This window comes from Cuculus canorus, chromosome 1 (genome assembly GCF_017976375.1).
Source record: "Cuculus canorus isolate bCucCan1 chromosome 1, bCucCan1.pri, whole genome shotgun sequence".
NCBI lineage: Eukaryota > Metazoa > Chordata > Aves > Cuculiformes > Cuculidae > Cuculus > Cuculus canorus.
In genome coordinates, this window is record NC_071401.1 from 44,789,987 (window position 1) to 44,808,423 (window position 18,437).

General features: G+C 39.8%; 1 protein-coding gene across 19 annotated transcripts in view; it reads left to right on the plus strand.

The window, feature by feature from the left end:
- Positions 1-18,437, plus strand: part of DLG2 (discs large MAGUK scaffold protein 2) — a 1,074,248-nt gene that overhangs the window by 150,143 nt on the left and 905,668 nt on the right. For 13 of the 19 annotated variants that reach the window (XM_054071916.1, XM_054072001.1, XM_054072006.1 and 10 more), the window contains one exon: positions 6,579-6,677. In XM_054071916.1, coding sequence (XP_053927891.1) covers positions 6,579-6,677 — 99 coding nt within the window. Of the gene's footprint in view, positions 1-6,578; positions 6,678-13,689; positions 14,199-18,437 lie in introns of those variants that run through there. The other 6 variants (XM_054072067.1, XM_054072080.1, XM_054072061.1 and 3 more) reach the window with 3 other exon arrangements.

Below are 18,437 nucleotides of genomic sequence, written 5' to 3' on the forward strand. Positions count from 1 at the left end.
GATTGCTGCACAGTGCTACGGTCTTTCCACAGTGCATAGAATCATAGAATCATCAAATGGTTTGGAAGGGACCTTAAAGATCATATAGTTCCAGCCTCCCTGACACCTTCCACTAGAAGGTGATGCATGAACCATCGCCCTTGACTGAGTCCACCACTGTGTGACCTTAGTGACGCTCTAAACTGGAGACACACAGAATGCCTTGGTTTGCACCCTAGCTTGAAACTAAAGCTCTGCATGAGTGACACTGGAGATGGAGCCTGGATTAGCAAGATGAAGCTCCTGGGTGTGTCTTCTGGTAAGTCACTAGGCTTGAGTTTGAAGGCCCAACTGAATCTAGCCAGCTTCACCTGAACTCTCTGTCTGGGAGTAGGAAAGATGAAGCATGGGCTAGTGTCTCCTCTCTGCCTGAAGTTCTTGACAAGAAATTCAGTTGTCTTGCCCTAGACCAGAGTCACAGTGCAACTGCCTTACTATGGAATATATGGATAATCTTGAGCCAACAGACAGGACCCAACAAGGTGTACTTGCAGCCCAGAAGGACAACTGTATCCTGGGCTGCATCAAAAGAAGTGTGGCCAGGGGAGGTGATTCTGGCCCTCTACTCCAGTCTGGTGAGACCCCACTTGGAGTACTGTGCCCAGTTCTGGAGCCCTTAGCACAGGAAGGACATGGAGCTGTTGGAGTGTGTCTAGTGGAGGCCATGAAGATGATCAGAGGGATGAAGCATCTCCAATATGCAGATAAGCTGAGAGACATGGGGTTGTTTAACTTGGAGAAGGCGGCTCTGGGAAGACCTTATAGCAGCCTTCCAATACTTAAAAGGGACCTACAGAAAAGCTGGGCAGGAGCTTTTTGTCAGGGAGTGTAGGGGTAGGATGAGAGGTAATAGTTTTAAACTAAGGAAGGGTAGATTTAGACTGGATATAAGGAAGACAGTTTTAATAATGAGGCTGGTGAAATACTGAAACAGGCTGCCCAGGAAAATAATAGAGGCCTCATCACTGGAAACATTCAGGATTAGGTTGGATGGGGCTCTGAGCAACCTGGTGCAGTGGATGGTGTCCCTGCCCATGGTAAAAGGGTTGGAACTGGATGGTCTTAAGGTGCCTTCCAACATAAACCGTTCTATGATTCTATGATTCTATGATTCTATGAGTCTATGATTCTATGATTCTATCACAATTAGGGAGATTGGGTTTGAGTATAGGCTTTGTGTTAGCCTAGACAAAGCGACTACTGAGTAACTGGTAGCTTGAACGACAGCTGTTAGACAGGAGGTCAAGTCTGTATTCAGGACAAGCAAATGCAAAGTTCACTAGTGACATTCTGACATCCAGAATCACACTGCAAGCAAGACTTGCTTTCGGGAGGGTGGAGCAGCATTGAATCAGATCCTGACCTTTCTGAAACACAAGCCAGCAGCCACATAATTGTTCCTGAGCTCTAACACTCTTTAAGTCTGTCATAAAATCTTCTGAAAGGTTGAATCCATTTTAGCTGAAGTGGAATCATAAAAATCACAGGGTAAAATAAATATTATTATGATATTTGTGCTCACTTCCAAATGCAATAACTTAAAAAAAAATCGAACACTTGTGATGTGATTCGTACAGTAGAATCAGTGCCCAAATGTATATTTTTCTTTTCTCCATTTACATTTACTTCTCATATTTGGAAGACTGGTGCAAAAGGGACGATGGTGACATTCTTACAGGGCTAAGCCACGAGTCCTTGTAGCAATCTGCAACATCACTCTGACTTGAGACAGCTGCAAAGACTGAGCTAATGCGATGTGATGTGGAGCAAACCTTGATGCCTTCAAACAACGAACCAGAAAACCCAATGTAGAAATAGAAATAAAATCCTTTCTGACGACTAAATCATTCAGCTGTGGATACTGAACCATTTCTAAAGGGCTTCAGAAACACTTAATTAGAACTTTATTTTTTAAAGGATTTTGTGGAGAAGAAGAGAGCTCTGCTATATTATTTCTGGACAGAAATTTGGGCCCAGCTGAAGGAAATGAAACTCTGCCTGGCTTCTGTGGGATTATATTTCTGATTTTAGTTTCTAGCATTCCTGCTCTGGGATTGTCTGAGTTTTCAGTCATCTGTGATATGGGTTAAAGTTAATTCCTGCCAAAAAAATTTGCTGAATGACATTTCTTCCCGTAATAAGAACTACAAGAGGCATAGAAATAAGACTAGAAGGATATAGAAAAAGGAAAGCACATCTTCTGGTTTCTAGGATTATTTCTCTGCGTGTAACTGCAGGAAAAACTCTTTGAGTCCCCAAAAATGCTTTTTCTCCCACAAACTGTTCAAAAATGTGCAACTTTATTTTTTGTTGTCCAAGAGTATCAGCAGCAGGAGCCAAAATTGAGATGCTCACGGTACAGTTGGGGGAGCTGTCAACTCTGCCTAGGTACAGCAAAAAGGTGGAAGGATCACAGACACAGAAGGTGTTCTTGCTGTTTCTGGCACTTGCAAAGGATGAACGTGTCCAGTTTTAGTTCACACATGGCTTGAGCAGAGTGTGAGCGAGGTTGTCTATACCCTGGTGTAGAGGTGTGCTGTGTTCTTTGCTAGTATCAGTATCCTGCTGTGCATCTCAGTTCAGCTCAGGTTGCTCCCTACTCCAGCATAGCTGCTAAATGAATTAATTTACATCAATGTCCTGTAAAATGGATAATTCCAGCATATGTCATGCTATATTTTACTTTCTCCCTATGGCTTTTAAGATATTCTAATGATTTTTTTAGAATGCTTACTTTCAAAAAAGTTAATTAAATAAAAGCAGTATCTCTCGGCACTATACATTCCTGGGAGCATTTAATTACTAAGATGATAGATTTCCTGACAGATATTGGCATCCAAAAGTTAAAGATCACTGATGTTTTTATACCTTTCCTCTCTTATTGTAAGTCATTTGGGGCAAGCTGGCATTTATCTATGGAGCTCTCATGGGACTGGAGCAGAGCTACCAATTCTTGATACAAAACGCCAAAAGAGGTCTCAGATCAGCTTGTGTTTTGAATTTCTCTCTCTGAAAGCACACAGGAGAGCAACCCTAGGCTGCCAGCTGTAGGAGAAGGTACGTTAGCTCTCTGAACCCTAAGGCAGTTGCAAATTTATTTTGGCTCGTGGGCTGTAGCTCCCCCACATTCCCTCCGGTGCTCCTGGTCCCTTTGCAAAACTGATCAGCATTTTCTAGCCACAAAGTAGTATATATACCCTAGAAAAGATCCCATACAGTTATGTCTGTAAATAAATTCAGAGTCCTGGCAGCAACAACCAAGAGCAGAATAACATTAATGGATACTCCATTTCTGGTGGTGTCCAAGGTTAGGTTGGATGAGGCTTTGGCAACCTGATCCAGTGGAAGGTGTCTCTGTCCATAGTGGGGGTGTTGGAACTAGATGATCTTTAATGTCCTTTCCAACCCAAACCACTCTATAATTCTAAGATTCTCTGTTTATTTTTTAAAAGTATTTTATATATTCCCAATATCAGGCCTCACTCCAAGAAGTAAACATGTGGCAACTGTTGTGGATGGCTGCAAGTACCTCACGTTTATATATTAGGTATAAATTCTGGAGCCATACAATAGACTGGAGAATTCATCCACTGTTAGAGAGTTTGGCTGCTATAGGAAGACCTCCTGCAGGAACTCTTGGAAACTCCATATACCATAATTGCCTGTGAGGGTAGGTGCTCCTTCTGACTGGTTGCTGGCTCAGACATGAACTGGAACATACTGCCAGCTGAAAGTAGAACCAGTGACAGGTCTTTCATAGTTCATAACTGTGCATTTTGGCAAAAAGGTAACAAGAATTTTGTTGACAATTGACTGTGACGATGGCGCATGTGCTAATAAACTACAGGGATGATATGTTACACACATCCATAGGAAAGCTTTGCTGAGCACTGTTGAAGTTAGATAAAATTAACAAGATTACTAATGTGATTACTATTTTATTGATGAAGATGTAAACAGCGCTGTAAGTCTGCATAATGAGAAAGACACTCACACATTCTTTTAAAAGTGGAAGACCGAGTTTTACTAGCTACCAGCCCTCTAGATGCAGGGCTCTGATAAAAGTTTAGACTCTGCTTAATGGTTTTAATTCAGACTTGAAGCCATTATTTCCAGAACCTCCTACGTGGAGGTGCAAGCATGATGCACATGCCCCACTCATTTGTAACGCGTGGCCCCGAGGCTGCCAGTCTGCATGCTCCCCATGGTGACCTGCACAGTTCAGGAATAATGAGGTGCTGCTAAAATGCTGATTTCACAGGAGCAGGCAGCTTTTGGACATGAAGTATACAAATAATTTGAGACAGTGTTGGCTTTTGGTTAGCCTCTAAAGGGAGAATTGCATGTAAGTCAAGAATATTTGATAAATCTATCACAACACACAGCAAGTATCCTTTTTGACTCTTGCATTATACAGTACCATTTATTTCTTAACACAAGGTTAACTGACTTAGTTTTCAGATGGATTGTTAATGTATACTTTGTTCAAGTTTGGGAACCATGTATTATTCTGCTAATGCTTATTGAACCTTATTACGCTGGAACAGAGAGAGTTTATATATTTTTTACAATTCCTCTTGAGCTGTTTGTATCCTCCTAATGTCCTTGGTTTTCTGCTCTTCACAATTAATCTGTAACCCATTTCCCTAAGGAAAACAACTGAAATGTTTCATGGCATCTTATGACATTGTTTTATGTTCTTTCAAATTATTGGGGTCAGATAATGGTGAAAAATTTGAGGGAGAGAAATTGTAAAATATAAACAAACTGGACTGAGACCAATAGTATAAGGCTTAACGAGGCCAAGTGCAGGGTCCTTTACTTTGGATGCTACAAACCCTTGCAGCGCTACAGACTTGGAGAAAGGTGGCTAGAAAGCTGCCCGGCAGAGAAGGACCTGGGGGTGCTGGTTGGCAACCAACTAAATATGAATCAGCATTGTGGTCAAGAAGGCCAATGGCATCCTGGTTTGTATCGGAAACAGTGTGGCCAGCAGGGCCAGGGAAGTGATTCTGCACCTGTATTTGGCACTAGTGAGGCTGCACCTCAAATACTGTTATCAGTTTGGGCCCCTCACTACAGGACAGACACTGAGGGGCTGGAGCGTGTCCAGAGAAGGGCAACGAAACTGGTGAAGGAGCTGGAGAACAAGTCTTTTGAGGAGTGGCTGAGGGGACTGAGGGAACTCTGTGACTGAGTGTGTTAGAGAAGCAAAAACATTAGGGGGCCATGCATGGAATCCTGCGTGCGTAGCCCCATGTAGTGCTGAGCTGCTGGGCCTGATCCATCATTTAAACACATTCTTAACTGAAGCACAAGACTTTACCATTGGTTCCAGTGAAGTTAATAGCATGTGTCTAAGAAGTTGGCTGGATTGGTGCCAGCATTCAGTCTTTTGCTGGACAGAGCCCTAAATAAACAATCTAGTATTACGGGAGAGAACATTTGCACATGTGGATATGATTTGACTGTTGCTGTGGCACTGGCTTGTTGTTTTCCAAGTTGTGCTGGCAGTGGTTGGACTACTCAAAATTCTAGCAATTTCTTGCATGTTGTGTTAAAATTGACTGCGGTGCTGTTGCACAGGCTAAAAAACGGTGGTTCTAAATCACTCACTGAGTCTATGACGCTCAGCGCTGACAGATACAAGAGATTGTACTCTGTTTGAATTTACTCTGCTTTCCTATTTGTGCTCTTGCAAAGTGTCCAAAAATTTTCTGAGGTCTGTGGCAGTCATCATGTTTCATTTAAAAGTGAACTCTTCAAGCACATTTTTGCAGGGCAGAGCATTGTAAACAGGGATGTCTTTATAACAATTATTGTCTTAATAAAAAAACTACAATAGCATATTAGATATCCAGCAGGAAAACTGAAACCCCAAATATAACCTTTTACTGTGTCTCCTATTAAAGATATTATTTGAAAAAATACTGTGTGTTTTATGAGGGTTTTCTGTAAGCAATGTGAGACTGAAATCTATGTTAATGAAGGAAAGTGACAAGAAAAGCATTTGAATTTAAAAGATTTGCAAATATGGCTACTACACAAGTATGAAACCCTTTAAAAATATGTCACTTATAAGAAGTGTCATGGATTAGAAATAAGAAAACAAACCAGGTAATTTAGTTGGTCCTGCAAGGAGATCTGTTCCTGCAGCTACTCCAAGTGAGAATCCCATTACTGTTCATGGGACTTTTTGGCAGGGCACTGATTTCCTTCCTTACTTCTGTATTCTGATGCTGGGAGCTGCAGAGCACCTTGGACACCTTCTGAACTCAACTAGAGATTATGATAAGCATAATCTTGTAGATTTAGCCTATTAAGGCTTCCACAGACTTCCATGAGAGTATCTGTAAGGTTAAATACAGAAATTTTTGCATCACAAAACACCCAGGTGAAAATCTTATGTAGAAGAAACCTGATATTTATCTGAATTCAGGCTATTCTTTTATATGTGCATGCTAATCTTCACATTTAAGTGTAATGAAATTACAGTACACATCTCAGCTACTTTATTTGATTTTTTCCCTCCTATTTAGTCTGCAGCTTCCAATGGATCAAAAGGATCTGAACAATTTGGTGAAGATAATAAGGAGAACCAGACATTTGAAAATTATGTGGTAGACATGAAGACAAAGGTAAGGTCTACTCTTTCATGACGGAGGATGAAATCTTTATTTAGTTGAGTATTGTTGGAGGTGAAATGAGTAGATTATATTGAATTTGAGATCCTGCTGTAATTTTTTTGCTGCTTGATGACTATGTGCACATTACTGCCTTTAAATGAGGCTTATGACTCCGTTTTATTGCTATGTGTTACTAGCTCTGTGCATTTTATGCTGTTCTAGGCAGGATTTATATTTTATTTTTATGTGAGAAAAGATGTTAATATCAGTGATGCTTCTAGGGGACTGCTGATCTCAAGATGTTTTCATTTCAATGTCCAAGGTGTTGCAGAGTTAGTACATTTTATTCAGGGTGCTTTCAGTCTCTCAGTGTTGTAGTTTATTTTTGGTCTGGAGTCAGTATGGAAGAATGTAAGTATCAGCAAAGTGATGATTTTTGTATAGGCTGTCTAATGATAACTACCGCAAAACTACAGTGAACAATACAAGAAGCAATGTGACTTGGTGGCTGTGGTAAAAGTATGCTACACTGCTCTTTGTAACAGTCTTGATGCTTGCAATGGTGAAGTTATAAGTATTTTATTATAATATTTCCACTGTTTTCATAGGTTCACAACTTGGCTGAAACAATTCTCTTGGGCTAAGGGATTATTATGTGGAGTTTCAGCCTTTAAGTCATTGTGTATTTTTTCTTTTTGAAGTGAAAGAAAATTATTAAGTTTTCTTCTAAAGTTAGCAAGCTGGAAACACGATGAAAAGAAAACAGATATTAACTGAGTTGGGGTGCTTATGTGATACCTTGTAGACTTCAGTGAAAATTGTTTCTAACAGTGGAAACTTGCGGATTATTTGTCTTCTCTAAGGCTTTTCCATGGGCTTTGTTTAGTTTTCTAGCTCAATTTCTCTCTTCATTGACTTTCCGAGACCTAAAAAACTAATTGTTTAGCATAACTTTCTGAGTTTCTTGTGTTACTGTGTTCCCAGTTGATCAGAAAACTTTTGTACCGTATAGAACCATGGTGCTGGTTGGGAGTTGAAATATAAAACCATGTATACTTATTGAAAGCTGCTTCTGTATTTTATGAAGGAAATTATTTCTCCAAAGCAAGGAATTATCATAAGCTCGATATATGCCCTAAATATATTATATCCATGAAGACATTGTAGAAATCATGTGAGGTCTGCTAATTTTCACATTTCCAATATGAGTGCACAACTGAACAATGTGCCATGTTCCTTACTGAGAGTCATAGTACTGTGAACTTCTGAACTCGGTGTTTTTCCATCGGCAATTCTACATACTCCATTTTCATGCTGTTTGTAGCTTTTCAGCTTGAAGTACGTGAAAGTAAACGCTCAAAATTGGCAGTTCTGTTGCCGAACTCTAAGACATTCAGAGCTGTGAGTGGTATTTTCTTCAGTTCCCAGTACCATGGGATGGCAGATAGCAGATGTTTTGTTTTCATTTCCTGGACCTTGTGGTTTAGCGTGTCAGTTCACTTGAAAAAATACTTTTTTCTGGTCTCTTTTTTGAGCGACTGTGCTTGAGTGTCAGTGGCATACTGCTGTGGCAGTGACACATAGTTATGTAGGACTGGGTACACATTTAAACATATGCAACGGAGCTTTTCAGGTGCTGATGATCAATTGGTTGTTAGATTTATTTCCCCAGGCAGAATGCTCAAGAATGAAAATGAACTCTTCATTCACTGCAGGTCTTGAGAGCTGAGAGCCACTTCAGGACATATTGCCCTTGATTATCGTGTGTTTCTATTGCAGAGCATCCCAGCCCACACGAAGCCAGTGGTGTGTTTGTAACTGAAGCACTTCTGTTTCATTCTGAATAAGGGATTTGTGGGAAGCAAGAAAAAACAATTATGACTTTGTATGGGAAATAATAGGTACATGAAACAAGAGACATAAGTTTTAAATTAATGAATGTTGCAGAGCTTGCAAATGTCTAGCTCCTCCAAGGCCCTCCAGAGCTATAGGATGGCTCAAGGCTCTCTCCCCATTCTCTGTCCTGCGCCCTGTGTTTATCTATGTGCATTTCCTAAGACTACAAGTCCTATTCTGTTTACAGCTTGCCTCTCCCTCTTCTCATAGGCGTGTAAGCCAGTGAGTTTGTGGGAATGAGAATACGAGAGAGGTTGTATGGTCTCTATCTTTGGAGATCTTCAAAAGCAGACTGTCTAATCGACTGAATAACCCGATCAGACCTCACTGCTGAAACATCTTTAAGCGGGAGGTTGGAGCAAAGACCTCCTCAGGTCCTTCCAATTGTCAGTTATTCTGTGATCCTTTGATTACATTGACTTCTGGAGAGGAAGGCAGGCAATCACTTTGCTCTTCCACTGAGCGCCCTCAAAGGCAAATGACTTTACACACCACTGGCTGCAGCAGCCAAGGGTCAGGTATTACAAGAAGGCCCTCAGCAAATAGGGCCTTCAAAGTGCATGTTATCTATTAACAACTCCCCCACCCCCAGAAATAGCTTTTATTTTCTTGCTTTTCGGTGGTGGGACAGTGCTTGGCTAAATTGCTATAAGCTCTCACATTCTCAATAAAAGAGTGGTAAGCTGGACATGTGCTTTGGAGTGGGAGGAGAGGGTACCCACTCCACAGCCATGAAGCAGAAAAACTTTTCTGTGGCTGTTGAACCTGGGTCCACTGTGGCCGCTTGAATGCAGAGTCCTCGTGACTAAGGAGGACAGATGCCTGTCTTGCCTTTACTTACCCCTGCACCCATTTCACATTTATCTGCAAGGCTCAGAGCGATGAGATCTGTTCTTCCCCATGGAGAAGAAAATGCTTTTTTTTGATTTTTCTGATAAAGCTACCAGCCAGGGAAGTTGGTCAGGGTGCCACCATCGATTGTGCTAAAAAGCGATGAAATTTGCTATGCATGGAAGAAGGCAATGGCTGTTGTTATAGCTTCTGACTGAATCTCACATGGGCCTGAGGCCAGTTGCAGAGCTGCTGCCGTTAGGGCTGCTAAAGTCAGGAGGGGTAGAATTGCTAATGTTTTGATCTTTAAATTAACACCAGCACTCATGGGCTTCTGGTTCAGTCTGGGAACTGAATTAAAATTCTTAGCAGCTAAGGTATACTGTACTTCACGCCTTCTGAAATTTGTATTAACTTCTCTTCTTGGCTGAAGAAGGATTTATTCTAGCATTTCACCATTTCATCTGTAATATAGCTCCTAACTGCGTTAGTTGTTTTTCATTTTTGTGTTGGTTTTTGTTTTCTGTTTGTTTGTTTATTTGTTTGTTTTTCTCATGTAGCACCAAACAGTCCTAAAAAGAGGCTCTCTCATGAGATTTTTCCTTTGTAGCATATAATTACTCATATAACTTGCATGCCAGTGTTAACCTAGTAACTAACCAATTGTGATGCACAACAACCTAGCTGGAACTGGACTCAAGTACCATAAATGAGCTCTGACTATAAAGTTATAACTTCACGAATACATCAATTGCCTTCTTAGAAGAGGTGCAATCAGGAAAGTATTTATTTGTAGCTTATTTGGGTACAATATAGAAGAAAGAGTATAACTGCTTGTGAAAGACTAGTGATTTAATACCACCAATGAGTAGTCCATAGTATACAATTTAAGATTGTTTAGGAGTAAATAAATCTTTCTCCACATTTATAAGAGGATGTGTGTGTTTATGCGTTCTCTGTGTAGGTGCACAGAGCTCTAAATAGCCACTGGCTAAATTTTGCAAGATGCTGACATTGCTAATGCTGTGTTAGCAGTCTGCTAGATGTCTCCTTTCTTAGTGTCTAACCTGGAGACGTAGTATTCTTGTTTTTCTTAATTTCTGCTGCCTGAATTAGAGATAGCAGTGAAGCCATTTTTGCTTTTCTCTTAAAGAATCGTTTTTTCTCTGTAGTTTTTGCTCTATAGTATTTGGATTTCAAAAGAACTTAAGAAATGCTTAAAAAGGTATGCCATGAAAAATTTAAAAAAATATTTTGGAATCCTTCCTATTGCATTTAATTTTTACAGAAGCTTACTTTCACAAATATTTGGTTCAGCTGGATGTTACAGACTCGGGTTCTAAATATAACTGCCTAATTAAACCCTGTGCTTTGGTCATCCAAGTGGAAGTACCTGAATACAGTGAAGATTTTAATGCCAGAAAAGAGCATTAAATTGTCTAGTCTAAAGTACTGCATTATACAGACCATCATATTTCACCCATTCATCTCATATTGTTTGTTTCTGTATGACTTTAAGGTAGAATTCTTGCTAAAATTAGAGGAGAAGGAAGCAGTCACCTGGGTAAGTGATTTTCACATGGTGGTCCACAGAGCCACTGAGATCACAGTGGGACATAGTTGTAATTCTTCCTGTATTAAGGCTTCCCGAAAATCAGAACTCATCACAGAGGTTATTTTTGACCATCTAAGTCAACTACAAGCAATTATAAACCACCTCTTTTCACCCCAGATGGCTGCTTTTCAATTTGATTTGTTTTTGGGTCAAGCCTTTCCATGGTATATTCCAGTCATGATCATATGTACAGATAACACAAAGTCTGGAAAAGCAGGGGAAAAAAATAGAACTAAGTGGCAATATGACCTGCAGAAATTAGAGCAGAAGGAGATGTTGCTAATGAAGGGTAAAGCAGTGCCAAGGATTTGAAAATCATATACACGGGGGAAGAAAATGAGTGGAAAAAACATCTAGTTGGAGCATGAAAATGAAGCAGCCTAACCTCTTTTGTGGGGGGGTGGTGGGATGGGTAGTTAGTGAAAATGAGGTACTATATCCTTAGGAGAAATGCTGGAGACCCGTTGACAGTCGTCTGTTTGCACACTGCAGCCCTGACTCTGTCAAGTAGGTGGCAATATTTCAGAGGCCATGCACCTCAATGGTGCAGTGAGCTTGATAAGCACACGGGTAAACCCTGTACTGTTAAATGCTCATTGGTGCATTTGACGGAGGAAGATGACACTCAAAAATTGGTGGAGTGCAAAAGGAAACTTTTAGGTATGCTGTTGGAGCCTGCTTTTCCCAGGCAAGTCATGTCGTTCACATAAACATCCTCAGTGGGCTCAAACCCTCTGATTTTCATATAAACTGTAAATAGGATCATGAATCCAGTGGGACCAGCTCACAGGAGTAGAGTTGCTTGCAAGTAGAAGAGTTTACAGAACATGCATTTGGAGAGTAATTTCAAAATATATTCTCTTATGCCAGTTTTGAGTATGATATGAAATTTTACAGCCAAGTCATTAGGTAAGTATATGTATGGATATATTTCACACCTTACTAGATTAGCTTCAATTTACCAATCAGGAGAGACCAAACTGTTGTTGCTTTACATGTAAGCGTTAAAATATCTCCTGATTTTAAAGTTGGCTGAATTCCCTTTTACCCTATCATGTTTAGCGCATAAGTATGGCTCAGGTTAGACGATCTTAATGGCTTAATTTGTTCTTAAGTAGATGGTTAATTTGGTCTTACTTCAAGGATGTTTGAAAAGTTCTTTGTTTCATAAAATCTGTAGTTTAATAAACTTGTCTGAACATTTGTCCACTGGACTAAACCTAAGTAGGGAGAAAACATGCAGGTTCGAATGCAGTCCATAAACACAAGTCAGGTTTGTTTTGTGCACATGTGGTTGCTCTGAGCTAGTTAAAGTTTTAGACACACTTGTAAGTGCTCTGGAGACTTGCTCTTTAAGATGTTACATCCATGAAAACTTTAATAGTTGGGGGAGGGTTGTTTGCTCTCTGACCACATATCTGATTCACTATGGGTTTTGTAACTTTGGTAGCAGTGACCTCATTTTGGCAAAATAATGTGTGTCATTTACTGAGCCTCTTGCTGCTTTAGCAATCGCAAGAATATTAGGGTTATAACCTGAGCAATTTATAGAAGAGAGATGACTCTTAAAAATCTTTTTATGTTCTTGGAAAGACTTATTTTATTGAAAACATATTTTAGCTCTGAGTGAAAATGAGAGATCTTCAGCAAAGCACCCAGGGGAGATTGTGCTGTCCAGTGTGTTGAAAAGGTGAATTGTAATGTATGGGTGTCTAGACGTTTCCTCTTGTTGCTGTCAACAGTCCAGTTGGCTGTATTTTTTTTTTCCAGTGAATAGGAGCATTGATTTTCCTCTCTCTTTGGCCACAGCTTTCATTTTACATATCTTTCCCCTCTGTGTCTCTTTCACTCTCTCTCTTCTTTCTTCTCTCTTTCTTCCTCTATCTGTAAGAGAGGGAAGACTTTAAGAGCCGACAGCAAGCTTTCTAACTCAGAATGATTCATGTAAGACACCTGAAAGGCAAGCTCTGCACCAGCATCACTGCAAGAAAGGTAGGGCTTTGGGGGCTAAAGAGTCTAGGGAACATGAGATAAATTTATTAAGTCTGTGGATCTGTCAAAGATGCATAAAAAGTTTGGGAGAGAACCTAAGGAGTGCTTAAGCTCAGTTATTTGGTGTTGCTTTCTTTTAATTAAAACTTTGATATTTTTTTCGTAAGTGGAGGAAAAAAAGGTGCACTTACATAGCTTTGAATAATAATATGGTTTGGTTGGTTTTGTTTTTTTTTTTTTTTTTCCTGTGGATAGTAAACTATGATTATATCACTGTTGGGCTTCACAGACCTGCATGCATGTGTAAATATGCAATTCCTTTTTTTTTACCCCTTACTGATTATTTTCTGTTAGACTTTCTGAAAGTTTGCCTTATCCAGCTGTTATTTATATTCACTTCCTGAATCTGAATCTGACCTAGTAATTGTGAGTGATCGTAGATGTGACGCATGAGCTCTCGCACACACCTTAATGTTTCAATCATGCATTTCAAGTGATATGCGTTTGTAGGAATCATGCTCTTAATAAAAATCCCTTACAACCCAAAGCATTTGTTTTGGCAGCAAAGTGACAGCGCTTTGATAGATGGGCCCGATAGTTGTGTGTGTTGTGCTTGCTCAGAGTTAGTAGGAAAGAGGAGGGAGAGAGCGAGCGAGAGGGGGGGAGAGGAAAAAAGACAGGGAAGGAGAGAGCGAGAGGGAGAGAGATTGAGAGAGAGAGAGAGAGGGAGAGAGAGATCGAGACTTGGCAAAGGAAATCTTATGGGTATACTGAAACAGCAGATCAGAATTGTGAAACGAGAGCTAGGGCTGAAATGTGATTCTTTTGCTCTTTTGTGCTTGTTGTGGTTCTCATCTTCCCATTTAGAAGGCTGCATACCATTCAACAGAATATTTCGATCACAGATTGAACAATGCAGCAATCAAGCCTGATAAGCCACCTGGAAGTTTTGCTTGAGATGATTTCTAGTGGGTTTTCTGATCCCTGTGAGCATCATGACTGCCTTTAGCACTGTGGAGGAGGACTCGAGTTTCTTATGAGGGCCCCACTTGGAAAAGCAGGCTGTGCAGATTCAAGCCTCCGGTTCTGTTCATGCTGTTCAAAAGCTTTTCCTCACCCTTGCTGATTTGTTTTTATGATTTACATACACTCCCGTGGAGACTTACAGAATGGATTGTCTGTGCATTGTCACGACCAAGGTAGGACTGGAAACATTGCTGTTATGTGTGCATATTTCTCTGCTATTTTTCTGTTCCTGTAATTAAATAGATTAAGCATGTACTGTTCAGGTTGCAAGATAAAGTGATAAATAAGCTTTGCTTCAATGAGCATTTTGTTCTTATTTTCTGTAGATTATGCAGTTTGTTTCTATATCACTTTCTAAATGATATGTAATTTACTTATTTTTACTAGCAAAAGGAAAATGATTTCATAATTTATCTCAGCCTATGCTTGTGTCTATTAATATCTCTAGCTACTAGAGCACTTTCAGAATACATGGCATAATGCATGTATTTTCCTAGCTTATCAGTTTATTCTGTAAACTAAAGAATAAAAAAAAGGGGGGGGCATTATATGGATCCTAAGATTTTAAAGAGGCCAATCAGATGTAGTTTAGATAGTCATGATGTCTCTGATTGGAGAGATGCAAGTTTCTTGTAGCTTTTGGGGCTTTTGGGGGGAAAAGCATAGTGTACTTTGCATCTCTAGGCCGGAAAAATAAAAATACCTTGGTCCCAGTTCAGCACACTTATACTGATATTAGGTCCAACCTGACTGTTTGGGAATGGTCCTTCTAAATAATTCTCTCCAAATATACATATAAATAATTTTTTATCCACAACAGCGGTGGCAGACTGAGGGCTCTAGGGTTAAGGACACTTCCAGACCTAAAGAACTAGGGTAAGGACAAGCTGGACGATGCTTTGAAATGTCTTCAAAGTTAGCAAAGTAGCGTAGTATTAAATGATGGGGATAATCAGGGAACTCCTTTTCTGTTGTTTCATGGCAGGCAGCTCACCACATGTTTGTAGTTGCATTTGCATGTGGTGATAGTATTTATAAAAAGCAGTTACCAGGGGAAGTCCAGATATTGAGGTTCATCACCACTGATCCTCATTCTAATTTATTTTGATGAATTTCATAATTTCCATAGGACTTTCAAAAAGCCTAGGGTAGCCAGGACACCTGAGGGCTGCATAAATGATGAAGCAAACTCATGGTTAGCACTGCCCTCATCACTGCTGTCAGTTTTTGTGTCAAAGCCATGCAAAATAGGGACCTCCATCAGTGATATGGAGAAGGGCAGGAGGAAACACTCCAGCCACCCATGGGAAGCAGCAGTGGGTGGTGGGTGGTTGCTGCAGAGAGCAGGGAGTGTGGTAGAGCTGCAGAAACAGATGCAAACTGTCATTCCCATCTTGCCAGTGGAGAAACCCATATGGAGAAAGAACAGGAGGTGAATGAGGCCACATTCTGTGGCCTCATTCACCTCCTGTTCTTTCCATGTCCCTCTGGTTCCCACAAGCCATACTAGATCTGAGACTATGTCCTCAACCTGCCCTGGAGCATAGCGGAGACATCCACTAGTGCTTGTTAATGCTATACCAATAAAAAGTGCTCAGCAGTGGTGGTGCAGGACTGTTGAACAAAGCCTGGATGACAGATCATGCTAAACATCCAATTTGTACTCCAATGTTGTTTTCCAGTAGAAAATAAGCAGTAAAGTTGAAAAGACATCTGTGATTAACTCCACTTCTGGGTTTCTATTGTTGCAGTGGAAACCAGCAATTGCAACCAACTTTAGCCTTGAGAGTTCAGCCAGGTGGTGTGTAGTAACTAGATCTGGGATAGGAGAATGAGTCTACTACTAAGATGGTAAAATTGGGAGAAGAACATGGCCCAGTGCCTTTTTTATATATCAGAAGACATCACTTTATTTGTTTATAAATTAGTGGTGAATGTATCCACTAACATTTTCCCAGGGCTTTTGGGGCAATAACAAGTGTAGATTCTCTGTCATCTCACTATGGCTGCTGCTCTGAGAAGGGCTTCCAACTCCATCTAGATACAATGTTTTTCCCTCCCATCTCTTCTGCTTCTTGGATCTGCTGCTAAATGATCTGAAAGTCAAGCATATGAGCCTCGAATATTCAACTCCAGATATTCAGTCTTTGCTGCCAACTTTGATGTTGGGATGAGATAGAATTGTGAATTATAGGTGACCTGCAATTTGGATGCCTGTGGGAACACAGTATTAACATATGTAATTGAGCTGAATAATGGCAAAAATCTAGTTTCAGAACACTTTCATATTGCAAAGGCTTGAAGCCAAATAAATTACAGTCGATTTCCTCATCTTGTTTTGCTGCCATATTTAAATAGCTGCACCAGCGACGTTATATGGGATTGTTCTATAATCTGTTCTTACTTGCTTTATTATGCATTTCAATGACGTTACTTCCTTTAAACCTACACAATTTTTATGGCATATATTTACATCAATTTTCACCAGTATAGTAAGAGCAGACCTTTTTCAGAAAACTTGGGATTTTTAAAAAATTAACTTCAATATGTGTGAAATCTACAGAGCAACAGTATGGTCATTTTGGCCTCAGATCTGGTAATTATCCTTATTTGAATATCCATTTGCCTGATTTGTGCAAATAATTGCCATTTTCATTCTTGGAAAGTGGATCTTAGTGTCAAAAGGGAGTAAATGCATCAGTTTTATTCTTCGGATCTTATAAATAATAAAAAGGGAGTAAAAGACAAATGCTATTAAGACCGCAAAAGGTAAAACCTGTTCAAAAATGTTGACGTTTTTAAAACAGGATCATTAAATTTATTCCAGAATTTACAGTCTTTCCAGTCTATAACAAGTAACATAAATGTGATGGAGTGAATATGCCCTCGCAGATTATGTACAATGGATCTCAAGACCCTGCTTTGAACTTCATATGGCGAAAGACACCATCTAATAAAATTAATTTTTGATGTACCCTGCCAGTCCAGTCTTAAATCCTACTGACATTATTTTTTCAGCCAAAATGTAAGATAAGTTTAAGAGAGATTTAAGGTATTAATTTGTACGGATTCTTCCTCTCCCCCCCCCCCACTTTATTTTTTTTGTTTGTTTCCTCCTTGTTTCCATGAATTTCTGACCCAGGACTTAGAAGATGCTGAATCAGTCAAGAAGGACTTCCTTATGGTCTCCTGGTTTAAATTAATTGATCAAGCTTCCAACTTCTTCTTTTAGCGTTGCTTGTAGCATGCTAAATCGTACATTATTTTATTATTAGGAAGAATTGAGCATAAATAAAAGCTTAGATCAAGATTCCTTCCTGGGGGAACACCAGGAGTTTTTGGAAAAGAACATTCTCACTGTGCCTCATAGCACTCAGAGACAATTTACTGTCATCTACCTGAGCTGTTGGCTCCCTCTCCATCTTTCTGCCCTTCACAGAATTATGAATACAACAGTAGCTGATGATGATGTAAAGAAATAGGTAGATCTTTGTTGTCCAACAAGATTCACCAGAACAGGGACTGTTGCACTGAAACCTTCAGTCCATGGTGTCGAGTGGCTTAGAAAAGATGATCAACTTTCACTGGCCCTTGTTGTTACAAAGGAGAGCTCAAAAGTTTTAAAACCTAGAAGATAAACGAAGGGATAACAAAATAGATTTTTATTTTTGAATCTCATGATTTCTAAGTATCGCATTCAGGCTTTTTGATACTTACAGTTGGCAATCACATCATTACAAAAAATAAGAACTGAATAATATCAGAAGCAGCCATCCAGTCCTCCATCAGAAGCAGACCTTCTAGCACAGAGATTGTAAAATTTCATAGGTAATCTTATTTTCCTGAACATGAGTAATGGCACTAAGTACTGTCAGTGTTGGTTGCCACCGGTGTTTTGTTTTGGAGTTGGATTTTGTGATTTGCTTCGAATCCCAGGTTTTATGAATGAAAAACTTCTATGTTTTGAGAAGAGCTTGCAATGATGTACACAAAGACTAGACTCTAAATGAAATTATCCCAATTTATTCACAAAACCTAAATCACTTGCTGTTTGTTGCCTTACTCCCAAGTTCACAACACTGAGCACTGGCATCTGTAAGGTCCCTGCGACTCACAGTTGTGTCTTCCAGCTCGTGAACCAGAGAAGTAGCTGCCTTCAGACCAAGGGAAAGTGCCCAATTTGAACTTGTTGGGTTTCTTAGCTACAAACATAAATTTCCATCATCAAAATATTGAAAATTCTGCAACAATTACTCCTTCTCAGAGATTCTTGGTGCTAGCTTCCACTATACTCTGCATTGATTTCAGCTGGATAACTCATGACACAGGTTCCATGTTTAATTCAAGTGTCACTGACCTCTGTGGGACCAGACAACCCAATGAAAAGTGATTATTTGGGTGAATGAAAAAAG